This window comes from Neofelis nebulosa, chromosome 8 (assembly GCF_028018385.1).
Source record: "Neofelis nebulosa isolate mNeoNeb1 chromosome 8, mNeoNeb1.pri, whole genome shotgun sequence".
NCBI lineage: Eukaryota > Metazoa > Chordata > Mammalia > Carnivora > Felidae > Neofelis > Neofelis nebulosa.
Window position 1 is genome coordinate 62,630,991 of NC_080789.1, and position 17,446 is coordinate 62,648,436.

Consider the following 17,446-nt stretch of genomic DNA (forward strand, 5'->3'; position numbering starts at 1 on the left):
ACCCACAACTCTCCGCGTGGTTTGTCCTGCCAGGCAGCACCGCCTTCTGGGAGGAGCAGAGCCCTCCACTATCGCTTCCCGAACTGAGGGTGGTTGTGTGTGTGGTTGTGTGTGTGTGTGTGTGTGTGTGTGTGGTGTGTGTGTGTGTGTGTGTGTGTGTGTGTGTGTGTGTGTGTGTGGTGTGTGGTGTGTGTGGTGTGTGTGGTGTGTGTGGTGTGTGTGTGTGTTTTAATAGCGTTCCGCCTTTTTTCCGCGTCTCCCCTCCCCGGGGCGGGCATGCGTACTAGTAGAGTGGAAGAGGCTAGAGGCGGGGTGGTGAGGGGTAACTCGAGCACCCGGTCCTTTGAATCCCGAGGAAACTACAAAACCCAGGAGCTCCCGCGCCATATTTGTCGCAGCTGGAGGGGCAGGGTCAGGCGTGCACGGAAAGCTTCGCGGTATAATTGGTTATTTCCGATTGCGCTAACTTGCTCCAGCAGATTGCGATTGGTTACGTTACCTAGAAGGGCGGGGACAAGGAAAGAGTCGGTTCCCCTTGGCCCCGCCTCTTTTCTGAAGAGAGGTTGTGATTGGTCCAGTGGTGAGGCTGCTGTCGGATCCTAGTTCTGCAGGCTCGGAGGATGGGCCTTCCTTACCTGGACGCGGGGAGGAAACTGTTCTTTGCCCCTCAAGCGGTGGAGCAGGCCAAGTCCATCTCAGGCAGTTCCCCCTCAGCGCGCGGCCTAAGCTCCTGGTCCTCGAGCCTTCTTCTCACAGCCTCTGCTTCCTTTTCCTTCACCCCCCTTTCCCTTAATTCTGGCCCGCAGCTTGTCTGGTTTCAGTTCTTTTCTAAAGCCTGTTTAGAGTGTCCCTAGTCAACCTTTTTGTAGCTGTCCAGGAGACCCCCTCTGGGTGCTGAGAATCAGGCTGTGGTTGGGACAACAGGATTAGAAGGACTAACGCATGTCGTGGTCTCATTCCTTCTGCTGTGGGTCTTGGGTCTCTCAGCTGAAGAGACAGCAAGAGAGGATTCTGGTCTTTTAAAACGAATCCACTAATCTAGGTGCAGAGCAGAACACGTATTTTTGAGTCCCAGAGCTCCAGTCTCTCCTCCCCAAAGTCTCACGACCACGGAGTCAAAAGATGTAGGGGAAATCTTGTGACCTTGGAGAGAGATCACGAAAATGTCTGAGTCTAATGAGTGTTCTGAGAACGGGTCAGGTAGTGGAGGTCCAGAGGAATCTCGGAATGATAATGAGCAACACCGAAGGGGGACGGGGCACTGAGCTGAGTGGATTCCAATTGGGTAGAACTGGAGTGGTGACAATTAGGGGAAGGAAAGCTGGCAATAGCGGTATGACAAGGGAAGCAATGCTAGAGCTCTGAGCGGGTGTGGGTGGGTGGGTCCCATGTTGAGGGGCTGCTGTCTAAGGGTGTAGGAGGGAGTTTATAAGGCTGGTCATAGAGGGCTCCTACGGAATCAGCGTAAGGCCCGAGGTGCGACTGCCACCAGACACCGCCTGCAGGGAGGTGAGGGGCCCAGAAGGGCCAGGGAAGAGCCTGGAGTGCGCCGGATGGCAGCAGCAGGCTCCTTTAAGAGGCCGGCGGCTCCAGCGCAGCATCCCCCGCTCAGGGCGTGTCCGTCCCGGGGGGCCAGGGGCGGGGGCCTTGGAAGGAGCGGGAGTTCGAGCCGAGTGGGGACGGGGCTAGGGGTCGGGGGGTGGGGGGAGAAAGCTGGGGCTGACACCCGTGCACCCGGACACCGCACAAGCATCGCCTGTGGCAGCGCCCCGGGTCCGGTCGAGGGCAGCGGGGGGAGGAGAGAAGGAGGAGGAGAAGGAGGAGGAGGCGGGAGCAGCATCCGGAGCCGAGCTGCAGCAGCGCCGCCTTTTGTGCTGCGGCCGCGGAGCCCCCGAGGTGAGAGCCTGGTCGAGTTGGGGGGGGGGGGGGGGGGGGGTAGAGGGCAGGGATGGGTCCCTGTCCTGGGATCCGGGTGCAGAGGGAGGGTCGGGATGCAGATGTGGCGGGGTGGGGGAGGGTGGCGCGGGGATGCTGAGGCTGTGGGGCGGAGGAACTGGGGACCTGGACCCGACGTCTGTGGTGATGGGAAGGAGGGGAACGGAGCGGAGGGACACCGCGGCCCAGCTTGGAGACGAAGGGCCTCTAGAGCTGGAAAGGACCGTATGGGGTGGGGGTGGGGGAGATGATTGGGGGACAGACTTAAAGGACAGCGGACAAGAGAACGTCCTCCTCTCCTCCCACTCATCCTCCAGAAGGGGAAGAGGGAAGGAGGAGGAAGACTTTGGGTCCCCTCAAGGAAGGAAAGGAAGGACGGGGGCCTGATGCGCCCACCGTCCACCTCCCCACCACCCCCATTCCCACACTCGGCCCACTGCACCTGAGGGTTATAGGCTGAGAGCACCTGTGCCTGGATGCCCAGGTGATGGTCCTCCTCCCCTTCCCTCTGATGCCCCTAATTGCCTCCAGCTGTGGCATTCACCTTCTCCATCCAGCTGTTGCTTCCTCCCCTCCCCCATTCATTTGTGGCTTTCTCCCTCTTTCTCACCTCCTGTGTCTCCCCTAACCCACTTCCCCAGCCCAGGCCTTTCAGGAACCTCCTCCCTTTCCCCCCAAACATTTCTCAAACTCCTGGGCTTAAAAATAAGCAAGAATCTGTTCCACACAGTTGTGACTCCTGATAACCATGGTGTTGGCTGAGGAGCGGGAAGAGAAGGGGTCAGAGGCTCTATAGCTAATGGACGGAAATCGGTGGGGTGCCCCTGAGCATAAAGGGAGGAGTCCCGCCTTTAGCGACTTTAACTCTGCACCTGCTCCCTCTTGGGAGGAGAGTGGGTGGGTGGCCCTCAACCAAGAGGCAGTGTGCTTGAGGTCTATGCCTCACCCAGAGTCCTCTTGGCCACAGCAGTGCCTCCCTCCAAATAACATTCCCTTCCAACTCGTGGGTTCGACTCCATGGCTCTGGGAGCTCTGATTTTCAACTTGAGGGTCATACCAAGGGAAGGCGAGCACAAGGGATTCAGGAAGGAAAGGGCTCAAGCGCTCCCTGGCCTTCCTGTCCAGACAGCAAAGTTCCCCAGAGCTTCATTCAGGGCCTGCTCTCTCCCATCTCACGCTTCAGGCTGGCCGAAATCACTTGCCCTCTCGAGCCTGCCACTCATCCATTCTCACAGTGGGCACTGAGGTGATGCTGGGGAGACCAACAGCGTGATACTCCAACTCCAGCACCCATGAAAACACAACTAAATACCCATCCCCGGATCAAACCCCGTTATGGGCAGAGGAGGCAAGAAGTTTAAGTGAGGACTGGCTTGGACGTCCTGTGTGTCCTTACAGCTGAGGGTGACAGAAACCCTCTCAAAACCAGGTGCTGTTTCCCAGTCCTTCCCCTGGAAGTAATAATGTGGTCATCTGGCTTTGCCAGGAAGAGGACCCTAAGTCCTAGTACCCACCGCCCCAGACTCACCCAGTGGCTTCTCACGTGTGGCCCTACCTCTCTCTTGCCTGGGCCCAGAAAGAGGAAGGGACTAGGGAGTCAACCCCTCCAGGAGCCCCTCCCTGGGCAGAAGGAGGATACTGTGGAGATGGGCCAGCAGGCCCCACGAGGGCTTCAGGAGGGGCTAGTCCCAGAGACTGGTCCGTCTGCTTCATGTGCTCCCAGAAGTACCAGGGTCATCTGTGTGTTGGGGGAAAGGTGACGTGAGGAGGCAGGGACACTATCGTAGAGGCCACTCAGGATCATCCAGGATAAAAAGCCATTGTTCTTTGGTTCCGTCTTTCTTTGCTCTCCTTTTTTCCCTCGTGTTTGCCTACCTCTCTTTCCACCTGTACCCTCTCTGCTGCAGACGAGGAAAAGGGGAAGAAGGGAATCACATTTATAAAAAATCTGCTACTGCTTGTTAGGCACTTTCCGCATGGCTAATGTGTATGGGAGCTTCCTGTGTGTGAGGTACTGGGCTAGGAACTTTATTTGTATTCTCTTCCTAGCGTCAAAAACAAGACTAAGAGTTGGGTAGTGTTATCATCATCTCTATTTTAGGGATGAGGAAACTGGGGGCCCCTGGGTGGCTCAGTGGTTGAACGTCCGACTTCAGCTCAGGTCATGATCTCAGGGTTCGTGGGTTCGAGCCCCACGTCAGGATCTGCACTGGCAGCACGAAGCCTGCTTGGGATTCTGTCTGTCCCCTCCTCTCCCTGCCCTTCCCCTGCTTGCACTTTCTCTCTCAAAAATGAAAAAAACATTTATTAAAAGCAAAAAAAGTCATCTGTTCAAAGTCTGAAAAGCAGTTAGTGGCAAGAGCTTAGGTCTTGAACCCGGGCCTGCTGCCCCAGGCCTGTCTTCTTAGCCACCACGTTATACTGTGGTACCACTGTGCCCTTTCAGAGAGAAGAAACAGGTTTGTTCAGAAGTCTCTTACTCCAGGTTGCCCACCTGGTCCGGAGCAGAGACAGGACCTCAACCAAGCCTCTCTGATTCTCAGGCCACCCACCCTCCCTGGATAGCACACTGTCCCAAGTTAGATGACAGGAATGGATGAGAACTCTGAATTTTTATTTCCTCATTTTCAATTCAAAACCGATTTTTTATTATTTTATTTTTTTAAGTTTATTTATTTGTTTTGAGAGAGAACAAATGAGCAGGGGAGGGGCAGAGAAAGGGAGAGACAGACTCCCAAGCAGGCTCCATGCTATCAGCCCAGGGCCCAATATGGGGCTCAAACTCCCCAACCGTGAGATCACGACCCAAGCCGAGATCAAGAGTCGAACACTTAACTGACTGAGCCACCCAGGTACCCCAATTTGTTATTATTTTAGAAATAATTCAAAGTTATTACTGAAATATTAGAAACAATCAATAAGTCACAAGAGAAAAATAAAAACACCCACAATCCCCCCTACTTAGAAACTGTTACACTTTGGTATCTGTCCTTCCAGATCGATCAATCGATCAATCTGTCTTTCTTTATTTCTTTATTATTTTTTGTCTTCCACATCTTTTTAAATGTACACCCCCACTCAGGAGCTATTTGTTTGAATGTGCTGAACTTCTTCCAGGTCCACCTGAGGGCCTGAGTAGGAGGGACCCTGTGGCCCTTCATACCTTGCTCCTACCCCTCCCTCCCCTTCGCTTCTGACCTCAAAGGGTAGGGCTGAGGGGTGATCCTGGGCCACATTGGCCAGGGGTTGAGTATGGAGTGCAGGCCTTCTCCCTTAGCCGAGAGGGGAGTGGAAAGGTAGCCTTTGCAGAGGAAGGACTGAGGATCTGGAGGGGCAGTGGCTGGGGACTCTAGCACACCACTGCCATTGTGACCTGCTTTCCCTGGAGCCTGAAGTCAAGATTTGTCCTGGGGAAGTAGAAGGTCAGAGACCAAGTCTCCCTTTTTCTGGTCAGACAGAAGAGATGGCCTCTCCAGAATCCACAAAGAGAGACCTGGTGGCCAGCTAACCAGGAAGACAAAGCCAGGAGCCAGGCACTGTGTTCAAGGCATTCCCCCACATCATCTTAACCCATCCCCCCACCCCATAAGATAGGGTTGGGAGTCTTGGAGGGATTATGGTCTTTAACTGGTGGCAAAACTGAGGTTCTGGCTCTGATCTGTCCAAATCCAAAGTTGGCTCCTTTTTCCTAAACGGCCCTGCCACCTCCCCCAGCCCTGTCACTGCCCAGCCCACTGGAAGAAGAGGTGGTGGCAGCTAGGGGGTCTCAGGGCTTGACCTGTATATGGCCCCAGGTTGGGGGGGAAACGGCTGGATTTAGAGGTGATCCCCAGTGTACCCCAGGTTCTCAGAGGGAGACATTTCCCCCTCATGCAGGTATTGAGAAAGCTGTAGTTCTTTCCCTGTGTGAAGAACTTTGTATTCAAAATTTAGAAAAACAGCTGCTGCCAGTGGCCAGGAGGCAAGGTCAGGAGAGGTCGCAGTCCCTTACCCTGTCAGGAGCTCCAAAGCCTGCAGAGATGGAACTAGCGTCCCAACATCTTGGCTCTCCTTTCCCTGCGAAGACCTGCCTTCCCACCCCCACTGGAGAGAGCCGGGGAGTCTTCCTTTTATTCTTGAGTGCACAACCAGGTTCAGGACAGGGGTGAGTGCTCAGTGTGAAAGCCCGCAATTTAGACAGATGGCCTTGCCTCTCCACCGAGCCCCCAAGACTGCCAGACATGCAGTTTGGCCTTGAGATTGTGCTGTTAGAACAGGACATTACAGGAAAGAACTCAAAGGGTTCCCTGGCCACAAGCCTCCAGCACCTCAGACGGGAGACTCCAGGAGGAAGAATAAACGGGGGGACCTCCCTGCCCCCATCCCCACCACAGGCTCCTGAGGGGGCACTCTGGGAATCACCAACAAAGCAGAGGATCTGGTAGCTGAAACTGAATTAGGACCTCCCAGGGTGTCCGGAGAGCCTCTTCCCCTGGCGGATGTATAGTTTAGGGACCACTCTGTCCCCTCACCCAATCTGGAGTTCTGCACAGTAAGCACTCGGTAAATATGGTTGACAAAATGACAGAGATATCCACCCCCTCCTGTCACATCCCTGCCCTCCCCCCATAATTGATGCATAATTGATGGCTAGGGAGACAGCTCCCCTCCCCCAGGGTGACTGAAATGTCTAGGCCAGGGGCTCCAAGCCCGTGATCTGCCCCCAAAGCCCTGGCGCCAAGGCCCAGCTGGGGGGGGGGGGGGGGGACAGTGGGACACAGCTGGCAGGTTGGAGATAAAGGAAACCGTGAGGGGGTGTGTTGGGAGAGGAATCTCCAGTTGACTGCAGCTCCCTGGGGGCTGCACTTCCCCTTACTCCTTCAGGTCAGTCTGGATGGGCCACATTAGTCAAACAGGATGGGGGCTGGCCTCAGGAGCCTGGCTAGACTCCCTCCTTCTCCCTGGGTCCCATCTCGTACTTCGGGTACTCCCACCGCCCTAAAGACAAACAGGTGAAATGGCTTCTCTCTCCGTCTCCCCAGTTGCTAGTCCTGGATACCAGAGGGGCCTCTGGGGAAGCCTGGTGACCTGGAGGGAGGTTTGGCGGCAAGTGTCTGAGCATTGTCATCCTAGTGGCCAAACACCCTGCGAGGGCTGAAAACTTCCTTTCAAAACCTAGGTGTCGTGCCTAGTCAAGGCTCAGCTTCTAAATAGGAAAGACCTGGGAACGGTGCAGATGGTCTCCGCGTTTTCCAGTTATTTCTCAGCTACTTTTCCTCGGCGTCCTCTCTGCTTTTCACATCCAGTTGTTCAGTCCATCCTTCCCAGATTTGATTCTGCCTGCGCTTCGCTCTGTTTCAGTCTCTGTGAATCTCTCAGCTCGTCCCTCCCTCCCTGGGTGTGCCTGTGGCCCTTTCTGTGTCCGTCTCCCTATCTCCCCATCTCCTGCTTTCTCTGTGGCACTGCACCCCCGATGCCAGCCCAAGTCGGCTCTCCCTCCTCTCGGTGCCCCGGCTGAAGATTTGTCTGCATGACGGGTCAAGAGAGGTATGCGAAGGAGGGGAGCACGCAAGTGGCCGGCGGAGGGCACCGGGGTCCATCCCCGCAGCCCTCCCGGTAATCGGCACATGGGCCTGCCCGGGTCAGGGGCGGGGCCCAGGCGCAGCCCCGCCCCCGCCGTCGCCGCTCACGTGACTCTGGGCTAATCTTGTCCTGGTGACTTCACACGCCGCCTCGGGCCCAGTCGTCATGGTTACGCCGCAGCGCCCAGCGCTTTCCCCAACCCGCTGTGTCCCCTCCCCTTCCCCGCCCGGACCCCCTCCTTCCGCCGCCAGGCCCCCGCCTGGTCCCAGCCACGCGCCACGCGCCACGTGATGGCCGGGAAGGAGGTCGGGAAGGGGGAGGGGGCGCCGGGGCCGTAACCCCTTCGTCCCCGCCTCGAAGGGCCCTCGTTGGGGCTTCCCGCGGGACCTGCCAGCGGCCCAATCCCTCCTGCCCTCCTCGCTGGGCACCTGCCCGGCGGGAGCGCTTAGGGGGCACAGGCGAGAGCCCTCGGGTCCTGCAGAGTAAATCCCTGGCTTGTGTTTGTCTTTGGCATTGCAGTGTGCATCTAACCCCTCCGAGGCGCCGATAGCTTGTAGCATATGTTGAGGATTGAGAGGCTGGGTCTGTGACTTCAGCTGAGCCTCAGTTTCCTGCAGAATATAAAAGGACCAATGGTAACGGCTCCTTCCCTGGGTGGTGGCGAAGAGCCAGGGAGCTACTGAGTACGTGGTGTAGGGACGGTCTTGAAGACGACCGTCCTGCCAGCGCACCTGATTCCTGGCGAAGCCCTGGGATCCCGTGCGCGAAAGCTAGGGGCTCTCCAGGAGTCCAGGCTCTCAGAGGAGCCAGACACGCCCGAACACACCGTGCCTCCAGGATAATGGGAGCCATGACGGAGGAAGCACGGGGGGGCTGTGCCAGCCCCAGAAGGGACATGAACTCAGAGTGGCGGGGAGAGGGAGGAAGAAGACTTTGAGGATGGAGATTTGGAGAGATGGGGCTTGAGAAGAGAAGGCCTGGGGGCGGAGCTTGAGCCTCTTCCTGGCTAAGGCACCCTGGGCAGATTATCCAATACCTCTGTCACTAGGGGTGAGTTTCATTTTGAGGATTAAATGAGTTAATGCGCCTACTAACAGAGGCTAACATACATAGGAAGCCTTCCATTAGCCGTTATTATTAGATGTCCTGGCACAAAAGCCCGACGGTATCCTGGTATCAGGCACAGTTCTGTATGGCCTGGGTACCAACAGCAGTGGGAGAGGAGGCTGGGGAGGGACCAGAGCGTGGAGATGAGGCTAGGCTGCTGGACCAAGAGCAGTGAGGGTCACTAAAGGGTTTGAAACTGAAGAGGGGGTCCTGGCCAATCTGTGTTTTAGAAAGATCCTTGAAAGGGCTGGTGGAAAATGAAGCAGGGGGAGCCAAGAAAGTATAGACTACGAGTCAGTTCTGGGCTAAGTGACACAGCTAACGAGGCCTGAACTAAGACAGTAATGTAGGACTCAAGAGAATAGAATGGCACTGGGTCAGCTTTACAGATGGCCAGATTCAAGTAGGAACCACCTGAGGTGCTTGTTACATATGCAGGTTCTAGGCCCACCCCACACCCAATGAAAAAGTCCTTGAGAGGCCTGGAAACTTGTTACAAGAGCTGAGGCCATCCGAGGTGCCAAACCTCTAGGTCTATCTGTGTCATCATCCAGTGACCCCTTTTTATGTGTGGATTCCTGTCCCTCCTCGCCCGTTGTGATTCCGAGACTCTGGTGCAAGGGTTCAGGGAGGACCCTATTCTGAGGAACAGTTAGAGGATCCCTGTCCTCAGGAATCCTCACATCTCATGATTTGTTAGCTCACTGGAGGTGAAGGGAGACAAGACCAGGGCTCCAGCTGTCAAGCTCTGGGCAGGTTTGGGATAGGTTGAAGAATTCGCTGTGCCTGAGTGAGAGCTCGCTTACCCCTTTGTACAGTTGGAGAAATTGAGGCCCAGATCCAGTTTGCCTGAGGTCACACAGCCAGGAAGTGGCAAAGGCTAGAATTCAGATTTTTTTTTTTTTTTTTTTTTTTTTGTTTAATGGTTACTTTTTAAATAGCACCTGGTTACAAATTGGGACACATCTCCCCTGTCTGGAAAGCTGGTCCTTGGTTTGGGCAGCTGGGGATGGGAATGGAGAAAGAGCAAAGGAGACGGGGCCTTCTGTAACCACCCCCCTGGGGGAGCAGCAGATCAGATGGCAGTGCTAAGGGGGGTGAAGCAGTAGGCAACCTCGTTCTGACCCCGCTTCTGTACCTGCTCTGGGTCCACCTTTGCCCCCAGCTGTGTGTGTCGTCCCCCCCCCCCCCCCGTCGGGGACAGGAGAGCTGATTGGTTGCGGGCTTCACTTACTGGCGAGGCCTGGGTGTGTACCCGTGAGCCCTGGAGAGGGAGACCCAGATGGGAGCCCTGAGTGTGCCTTGGGATGACTCTCACCCGAGTTTAGTGTCCCTGAGAGGCCTCGGCTGTTTCACGTGTAAGTACATGAGCGGGAGCCCCGGGTGCAGCACCGGTATGTGGGAGGCCCAGGAACGTCATCGAAGAGTGCCTGAGCGTCACCTGCCTGTGCCTCAGTGCGAGGGAGATCTAAGTGTGTGCCTACTGTGTGTCTACGGTTGAGACTCAAAACATGCATGCCTGAGAGACCTTTATGTGACCTGTGTGTGCGCATGGGAGCTTCAAGTGGAAGAAAAATGAGCTCCGGAGGGGACTTTCAGTAATCTTACAAGGCTAAGGGAACTAGTCTGTGACCAGAGTACTTGAGTTTCAGACCTGTCTTACCAGTATGTACGTACCTGAGTGGGGCTGTTACCTGTGTCTGCTTGAAAATGATACTCAGGTATGTTACTAATAGATGCTTGAGAGCCAGTTTGTGGATCGGGTTCCTTAGAGGGGTCCCAGGTGAAACGTGGAGGGTATCCGAGGGCGAGGGAGGCTCGAGTGTGGTTTCCAGGAGGGCTGTGGTGAGCCCAGATCCCCCACCCAGGCCTCCCTGCCTCTGGGGTGAGCGTTCCAAGCTGGCGCACCTCGGGCCCACCTTCCCTCCTTCCTTTGTTTCCATAGGGCCCACCACCGGCCACCACACCGGGGCCCAGAGGCCATGGCCTGCCTCCACGAGACCCGCACACCCTCCCCTTCCTTTGGGGGTTTCGTGTCCACCCTAAGTGAGGCGTCCATGCGCAAGCTCGACCCAGACACTTCCGACTGCACCCCCGAGAAGGACCTGACGCCTACCCAGTGTGTACTTCGAGATGTGGTGCCCCTCAGCGGGCAGGGTGGGGGCGGACCCAGCCCCTCCCCAGGCGGAGAGCCACCCCCCGAGCCTTTTGCCAATAGTGTCCTGCAGCTTCACGAGCAGGATGCAGGGGGCCCAGGGGGAGCCACTGGGTCCCCTGAGAGTCGGGCGTCCAGAGTTCGAGCAGATGAGGTGCGGCTGCAGTGCCAGAGTGGCAGTGGCTTCCTGGAAGGGCTCTTCGGCTGCCTGCGCCCCGTCTGGACCATGATTGGCAAAGCCTACTCCACCGAGCACAAGCAGCAGCAGGAAGGTAGGCCGCGTCTTCGCGGGGGCCCGTCTCACCGAGATCTGTGGGCCCTCGCCGCCTCATCACCTGATGACCCTTTGCTTCCCCGAGCCCGGCCACAGCCCCTTATCCATCCACCAGCCGCCGACTTCCCTGCCTCGTAGGATGCCTGTCTGTTCCCACAGCGGGTCCCCCAAACCTAGTCTTCTTGGTCTGCTTTGGCTGCTTTTCAGCCTCGGCCGCCCTGAGTCACTTCGGCCGGCCCAGCGCTTCCCCCCCGCCTGCCCGTCACAAGGCCGAGTGTGGCTTTCTCTGAGCCTTGTGGCACTGTGCCTCCTGTTCACAGACCTTTGGGAGGTCCCCTTTGAGGAAATCCTGGATCTGCAGTGGGTGGGCTCAGGGGCCCAGGGCGCTGTCTTCCTGGGGCGCTTCCACGGGGAGGAGGTGGCTGTGAAGAAGGTACGGGACCTGAAGGAGACTGACATCAAGCACCTCCGAAAGCTGAAGCACCCCAACATCATCACCTTCAAGTAAGGGCCAGGGCAGGGGCCACTCTGCTGTGGGCAGGGACCTGCCTGGGCAGCAGGGATCAACTCCACCTTTTCCTAGAGACGATGCCCGAATGGGCTGGGTGGGAACGGGGGCTCCAAGTGTGAATCAGGGGAGTGCTGGGCTGGCTGAGGCCCTCACACCGCCGTTTGGCCCCCAGGGGCGTGTGCACCCAGGCTCCCTGCTACTGCATCCTCATGGAGTTCTGCGCCCAGGGCCAGCTGTACGAGGTACTGCGGGCCGGCCGCCCTGTCACCCCCTCATTGCTGGTTGACTGGTCCATGGGCATCGCCGGTGGCATGAACTACCTGCACCTGCACAAGATTATCCATAGAGACCTCAAGTCCCCCAAGTGAGTAAGCAAGCACGCACAGAGAAGCTGGTGCGCATGGTCTCCTGCAGGTGACCCCACCTCTTAGCGTAGCCGTGTCCCAGCTTCCAGACCCTGTCCTAAGCTCATGTGGCCGTCTCAAAAACCCCCCTCAAATGACAGTCCTGTCTCGGGAGGGCCGTGGCAAGCCCCCTACCTCTGGGTGTCCCAAGGGACTTCACATAGGAAGTTAGCTGCTGCAGCTAGATGAGGTGCGGAGGGGCCTGGACCCCAGCTGACTACGATCTTTACCAGCATGCTAATCACGTACGACGATGTGGTGAAGATCTCCGATTTTGGCACTTCCAAGGAGCTGAGTGACAAGAGCACCAAGATGTCCTTTGCAGGGACAGTAGCCTGGATGGCCCCTGAAGTGATCCGCAATGAGCCTGTGTCTGAGAAGGTCGACATCTGGTGAGGGCCAGGTTGAGGACTGCGACTGGCAGGTGGCCAGCCCCGGGGAAGGAGGGAGCTTCCGGGGCCTGAGGCAAGGAGAGGAGCCTGACAGCCAGGGCCTCTCGAGGGAGCCCCTCCCAAGGGATGTCCCCTCTTATCTATCCCCAGGTCCTTTGGTGTGGTGCTGTGGGAACTGCTGACTGGAGAGATCCCCTACAAAGACGTGGATTCCTCAGCCATCATCTGGGGCGTAGGAAGCAACAGTCTCCATCTGCCTGTGCCCTCCAGCTGCCCGGACGGCTTCAAAATCCTGCTTCGCCAGTGCTGGTAAGGGTGGCCTGGCAAAGCTGGGAACACAGGGTTGTTGCTGATGATTAGCCAGCACCTAGGACCCAGGCATCCCGACCCAGAATCCTGAACACAGAAAAAGGGACAGACCTCCCTCATATGGCTTTCCAAGGCCCCTGGATTCAGGGCACGGGTCAAGGGGACTGCAGTTTCCAGCGGAGTGTTGCTGGACTGATCCAGAACCTGCGAGGGTACAGTAGATCGCGCAATGCAACACTGAGCTAGTGGCATCCTCGTCTGTAAAACAGGGACACCATCCAGAGCTGCTCTGGTGCGCCTGCGAAGGGCAGGCACGGCTGCCCAGCATGGGGGTTTGAGCCTCAAGTTGGCCGCCCTAGAACTCAGGAAGGAGGAGGGCCTTGGACTCCCATTTGGGACCTAGACTCTGAAGGGAGGGTTGAAGATTTCTAATCTTTGGCTAACCATTTCCCACGGTAGGTTTCTTTTAATGGAATGAACTCAGAAAAAGGTGTTTTGGCAAACAAGTTGGAAAACAGGATTAGATAGGCTTCCTTACTGCGGGACTTTTGTCATAGAGTACATTCTAGGATTCTCCAGGACGTGCTTTGGAAAAGGATGCCCTCGTTCCTTTCTGGTCTTCCCTGAAATAATCCCTTTGTCTCCTGCAAACTCCATTCCCTCCAGGAACAGCAAGCCACGAAATCGTCCATCATTCCGCCAGATCCTGCTGCATCTGGACATAGCCTCAGCCGACGTCCTCTCCACACCCCAGGAGACTTACTTTAAGTCCCAGGTGTGCTATGGGTGGAAAAGGAATACCTCAACTCCTGCCCTGTGGGTAGGCGGGGAAGGGCCGAGACCCCATCTTGACCAGTCCTACGCCTACTCCCCTCTTGCTCCTGGTCTGTAGCAGGGCAGCACCTGTATAGGCTTCCTACAGGTGTGAGGTCGGTCCCTCACCCCTCATTGTCTGTCCACCCCCTAGGCAGAGTGGCGCGAAGAGGTAAAGCTGCACTTTGAAAAAATTAAGTCAGAAGGGACCTGTCTGCACCGCCTAGAAGAGGAGCTGGTGATGCGGAGGCGGGAGGAGCTCAGGTGTGTGCCTGTGTCTGGGAAGGGGACACCTTCTGTCTGGACAGCAGGGACCGTGGACCAGTTCCCAGAGACTAGGACAGATTACGGCACCAGGTGACACTAGGTCACCCGGGAGACCCTTCTGCCTGTTTCAGACACGCCTTGGACATCAGGGAGCACTATGAAAGGAAGTTGGAGAGAGCCAACAACCTGTACATGGAACTTAATGCCCTCATGCTGCAGCTGGAGCTCAAGGAGCGGGAGTTGCTCAGGTAACCACGTGCTCCCCGTGCACCAGATCTCCAGTCTTCGTGGAGCAGTGTGTGACGCAGTGAACCTCTTGAGCCTGGGTCCCCCTTTCTGACCACATGCCCAACTGAGGTGTCTGGTCTTTAGGAGGGAACAAGCTTTAGAGAGGAGGTGCCCAGGTCTGCTGAAGTCACACCCTTCCCGAGGCCTCCTGCATGGGAACACGATGGAGAAGCTCATCAAGAAGAGGAACGTCCCACAGAAACTGTCACCTCACAGTAAAAGGTGGGACCAGAGTTCACAAGTGCCAAGGTTTAAGAATGGTAAGGGGAATGCCGGAGGCATGGGTAGAGGTCAAGGAGGCCAGGAAGATTGATCTATAGGTGGGGAGATGTGCTTCGTACTACCCAAGGTTAGGGAGGGCTTTCAGTGAGTCAATTTGTGAATCTCAGACTTGTACTTTTTCCCTCTTCCCCCAGGCCAGATATCCTCAAGACTGAATCTTTGCTACCTAAACTTGATGCTGCCCTGAGTGGGGTGGGGCTTCCTGGGTGTCCTAAGGGCCCTCCCTCGCCAGGACGGACTCGCCGTGGGAAGACTCGTCACCGCAAGGCCAGCGCCAAGGGCAGCTGCGGAGACCTGCCTGGGCTTCGTGCAGCCTTGCCGCCCCATGAACCTGGGGGACCAGGAAGCCCAGGGGGGCTAGGAGGGGGACCCTCAGCCTGGGAGGCCTGCCCTCCAGCCCTCCGTGGGCTCCACCATGACCTCCTGCTACGAAAGATGTCGTCATCGTCCCCGGATCTGCTGTCAGCAGCACTGGGAGCCCGGGGCCGAGGGGCCACGGGGGGAGCAGGGGATCCTGGCTCACCACCTCCAGCCCGGGGAGACACCCCGCCGAGTGAGGGCTCAGCACCTGGCTCCACCAGCCCAGATTCACCTGGGGGAGCCAAAGGGGAGCCACCTCCACCAGTAGGGCCTGGTGACGTAGGGCTGCTGGGAACTGGAAGGGAAGGGACAGCGGGACGGGGAGGAAGCCGGGCTGGGTCCCAACACTTGACCCCAGCTGCACTGCTGTACAGGGCTGCTGTCACCCGAAGCCAGGTAAAGTATGGGGTGGTTCCTAAGCTCTTTCCCTTTCCTTGTTCTCCCTGGGACCCCCAGTCCGTAACTCATTTCCCATATTAGGTTTTCATCTTAAACCATTCCCTACTTAACCCTTATGACTACGTTCCCTCCTCGAGTCCTTGCTGACCTCGTCTTTTGACCACAGTCCCCTCATCTCTCCTGTAGAAACGTGGCATCTCATCAGAGGAAGAGGAAGGAGAAGTGGACAGTGAGGTAGAGCTGACATCGAGCCAGAGGTGAGCGACACAGTACAGGAGGCAGTGACACGGTCTTGCTTCTTGGGCTGCAAGGCATGCTGACTGTAGCCCCTGCCTCCCCAACATACAGGTGGCCTCAGGGTCTGAACATGCGCCAGTCACTATCCACCTTCAGCTCAGAGAATCCATCTGATGGGGAGGAGGGCACAGCCAGTGAGCCTTCCCCCAGTGGCACACCTGAAGTTGGCAGTACCAACACGGATGAGCGGCCGGATGAGCGGTCTGATGACATGTGTTCCCAGGGCTCAGAAATCCCACTGGACCCACCTGCTTCAGAGGTGGTTCCTGGCCCCGAACCCAGCTCCTCATCCATCCCACACCAGGACCTACCCAGAGGGGAGCAGGTAAGTCACAGAAACAGCTAGGTATTAAGGGGCAGATGCTTAGTCATTTGGGATCTACTGGGTAAACAGGAGCAGAGGCCAGAAAGCTAGGTATTTAGCCTCCAAGTCACTCAGCAGCTGAGCCCAGTTCCCTCCCTATCAAAGAGCAACATCCACATGGTAGAATTTGAGAGGCCCTAGGATAGAGCACATAGTATGGTTAGTAGGTTAGCAGCGTTGCTTGTATGTATAAATTGCAGCCAAGAGCAATCCTGAAACCAGGAGTCTGGTGCCTTGGTAATGGCCTGAGCAAAGATCTGAAGCAGTGAAGTCTGAACTGCTGGCTGTTACAGAAACCTCAGTGAAGGATCTTGAAGGAATCTATTTTCTTTGTAATGCCAAGAGATGCTGAGCCTCACTTCACTGCATTTCTACTCTTCACAGGGCCCTCCCAATTCTGAGGACTCAGACTGTGACAGCACTGAACTGGACAACTCCAACAGTGGTGAAACCTTGCAGCCTCCAGCCTCTCTCCCTCCATGAAAGCCACTCTTATTCCTGTACATAGAGAAATATTTATATAAATAATATATAAGCGCCACATAATCAACAGAGAAAGATGGGGCTGTCCCAGCCTTAAGTCAGGCTCAAGGGAGTCTGACCCCTGACCAATTCACCTGAAACTCTAGGGATACTGGCAGCTGTGGAAGTGAAGGACAAGCACTACCCTAGAGCTGTGGGTGCGGGCAAACTGGCCCCTTCCTGCTTCACCCCATTATGTTCAGCAAGCGGTAAGGCAATAGAAAAGCCAGACTTGCCTCTTATGTTCCTCTATACTCTTTCCCCCCTGACCCTGGGGAGGAGGAAAGGGAGCCACTTAGACTGCACTTCCCCCCCCCCCCCCCCCCCCCCCCGTTTACTCTGTTTACACTGTTTTGCACTTGGGAGGAGGGAGGCTAAGGCTGGGTCCTCCCCTCGGAGGTTTCTCAGGTGGCAATGTAACTAATTTCTTTGTCCCTCCATTTCTCTGCCCAAGCCCTGGCTTAGGGCCTAGGGGGAGTTTAGGAGATTGTGAAAGCATGTGATGGCTCAGGCTGAAGAAATGGGATGTTGTTTTAAGTCCCTGCTTTTATCCTGGTGCCTGATTGGGGTGGGGACTGTCATATTGTAACCCCTGTGAAAAATCTTAAAATATAACCACTCCATGCAGGCCCAGCTGTTGAGGGTTTTTTTGATGAATGTATGGGGTGTACACATGGTCAAGTAGGAGCCTTAGGCTTCATACATTATCTGAGGACTCTGGACAAGTTACAAGTTATTCCCTCCTTTTATGTGTTTTGTTTTTTTTTTACTAAATGAACACCACTTAAAGTTCCAACCTTCTAAAATTATCTGCAAAAATGGGAACAGGTACATCTTTCTAAAGGACTTTAGTAAAAGGACAGAAAATGTTACAACACCCATTTTTATGAAGAGAACTGTAAATGAATAGTTATTCAAAACAGGAAAACTGGTCTTTTAGCTTGGCCGACAGGACAGACATGCCCAGCCACCTGAATCCCAGTCAGACATGCATCCAACTGCTTCCGAAGTATGCATGTGCATCCTTCCTTCCCCACCCACCGCCCATCCAGTGGAAGTGCTTGCCTACTCTCTGCAGACAAGTCCTAGGAAAATGTAACCCCCAAACTTTCGGACAAAGGGCACACAAACAGCTTGCAACAGCTATTAGGTCACTTTGCAATGAAGGCTCAAGGGAACACTGGATCAAGGGCTACAAAAAAAAA

At 56.0% G+C, this 17,446-nt stretch overlaps 1 protein-coding gene across 1 annotated transcript; it reads left to right on the plus strand.

Annotated features, from left to right (window-relative positions):
- The first annotated feature begins 1,690 nt into the window (after positions 1–1,690).
- MAP3K12 (mitogen-activated protein kinase kinase kinase 12) lies at positions 1,691–16,265 on the plus strand. Its single transcript, XM_058742577.1, has 14 exons — positions 1,691–1,896; positions 10,550–11,031; positions 11,354–11,537; positions 11,717–11,908; positions 12,182–12,340; positions 12,491–12,649; positions 13,316–13,424; positions 13,617–13,726; positions 13,861–13,977; positions 14,102–14,239; positions 14,434–15,055; positions 15,245–15,315; positions 15,407–15,680; positions 16,104–16,265. The coding sequence occupies exons 2-14, from the start codon at positions 10,587–10,589 to the stop codon at positions 16,200–16,202; spliced, it is 2,679 nt and encodes an 892-aa protein (XP_058598560.1). The 5' UTR covers positions 1,691–1,896; positions 10,550–10,586; the 3' UTR covers positions 16,203–16,265.
- The last annotated feature ends 1,181 nt before the right edge of the window (positions 16,266–17,446 follow it).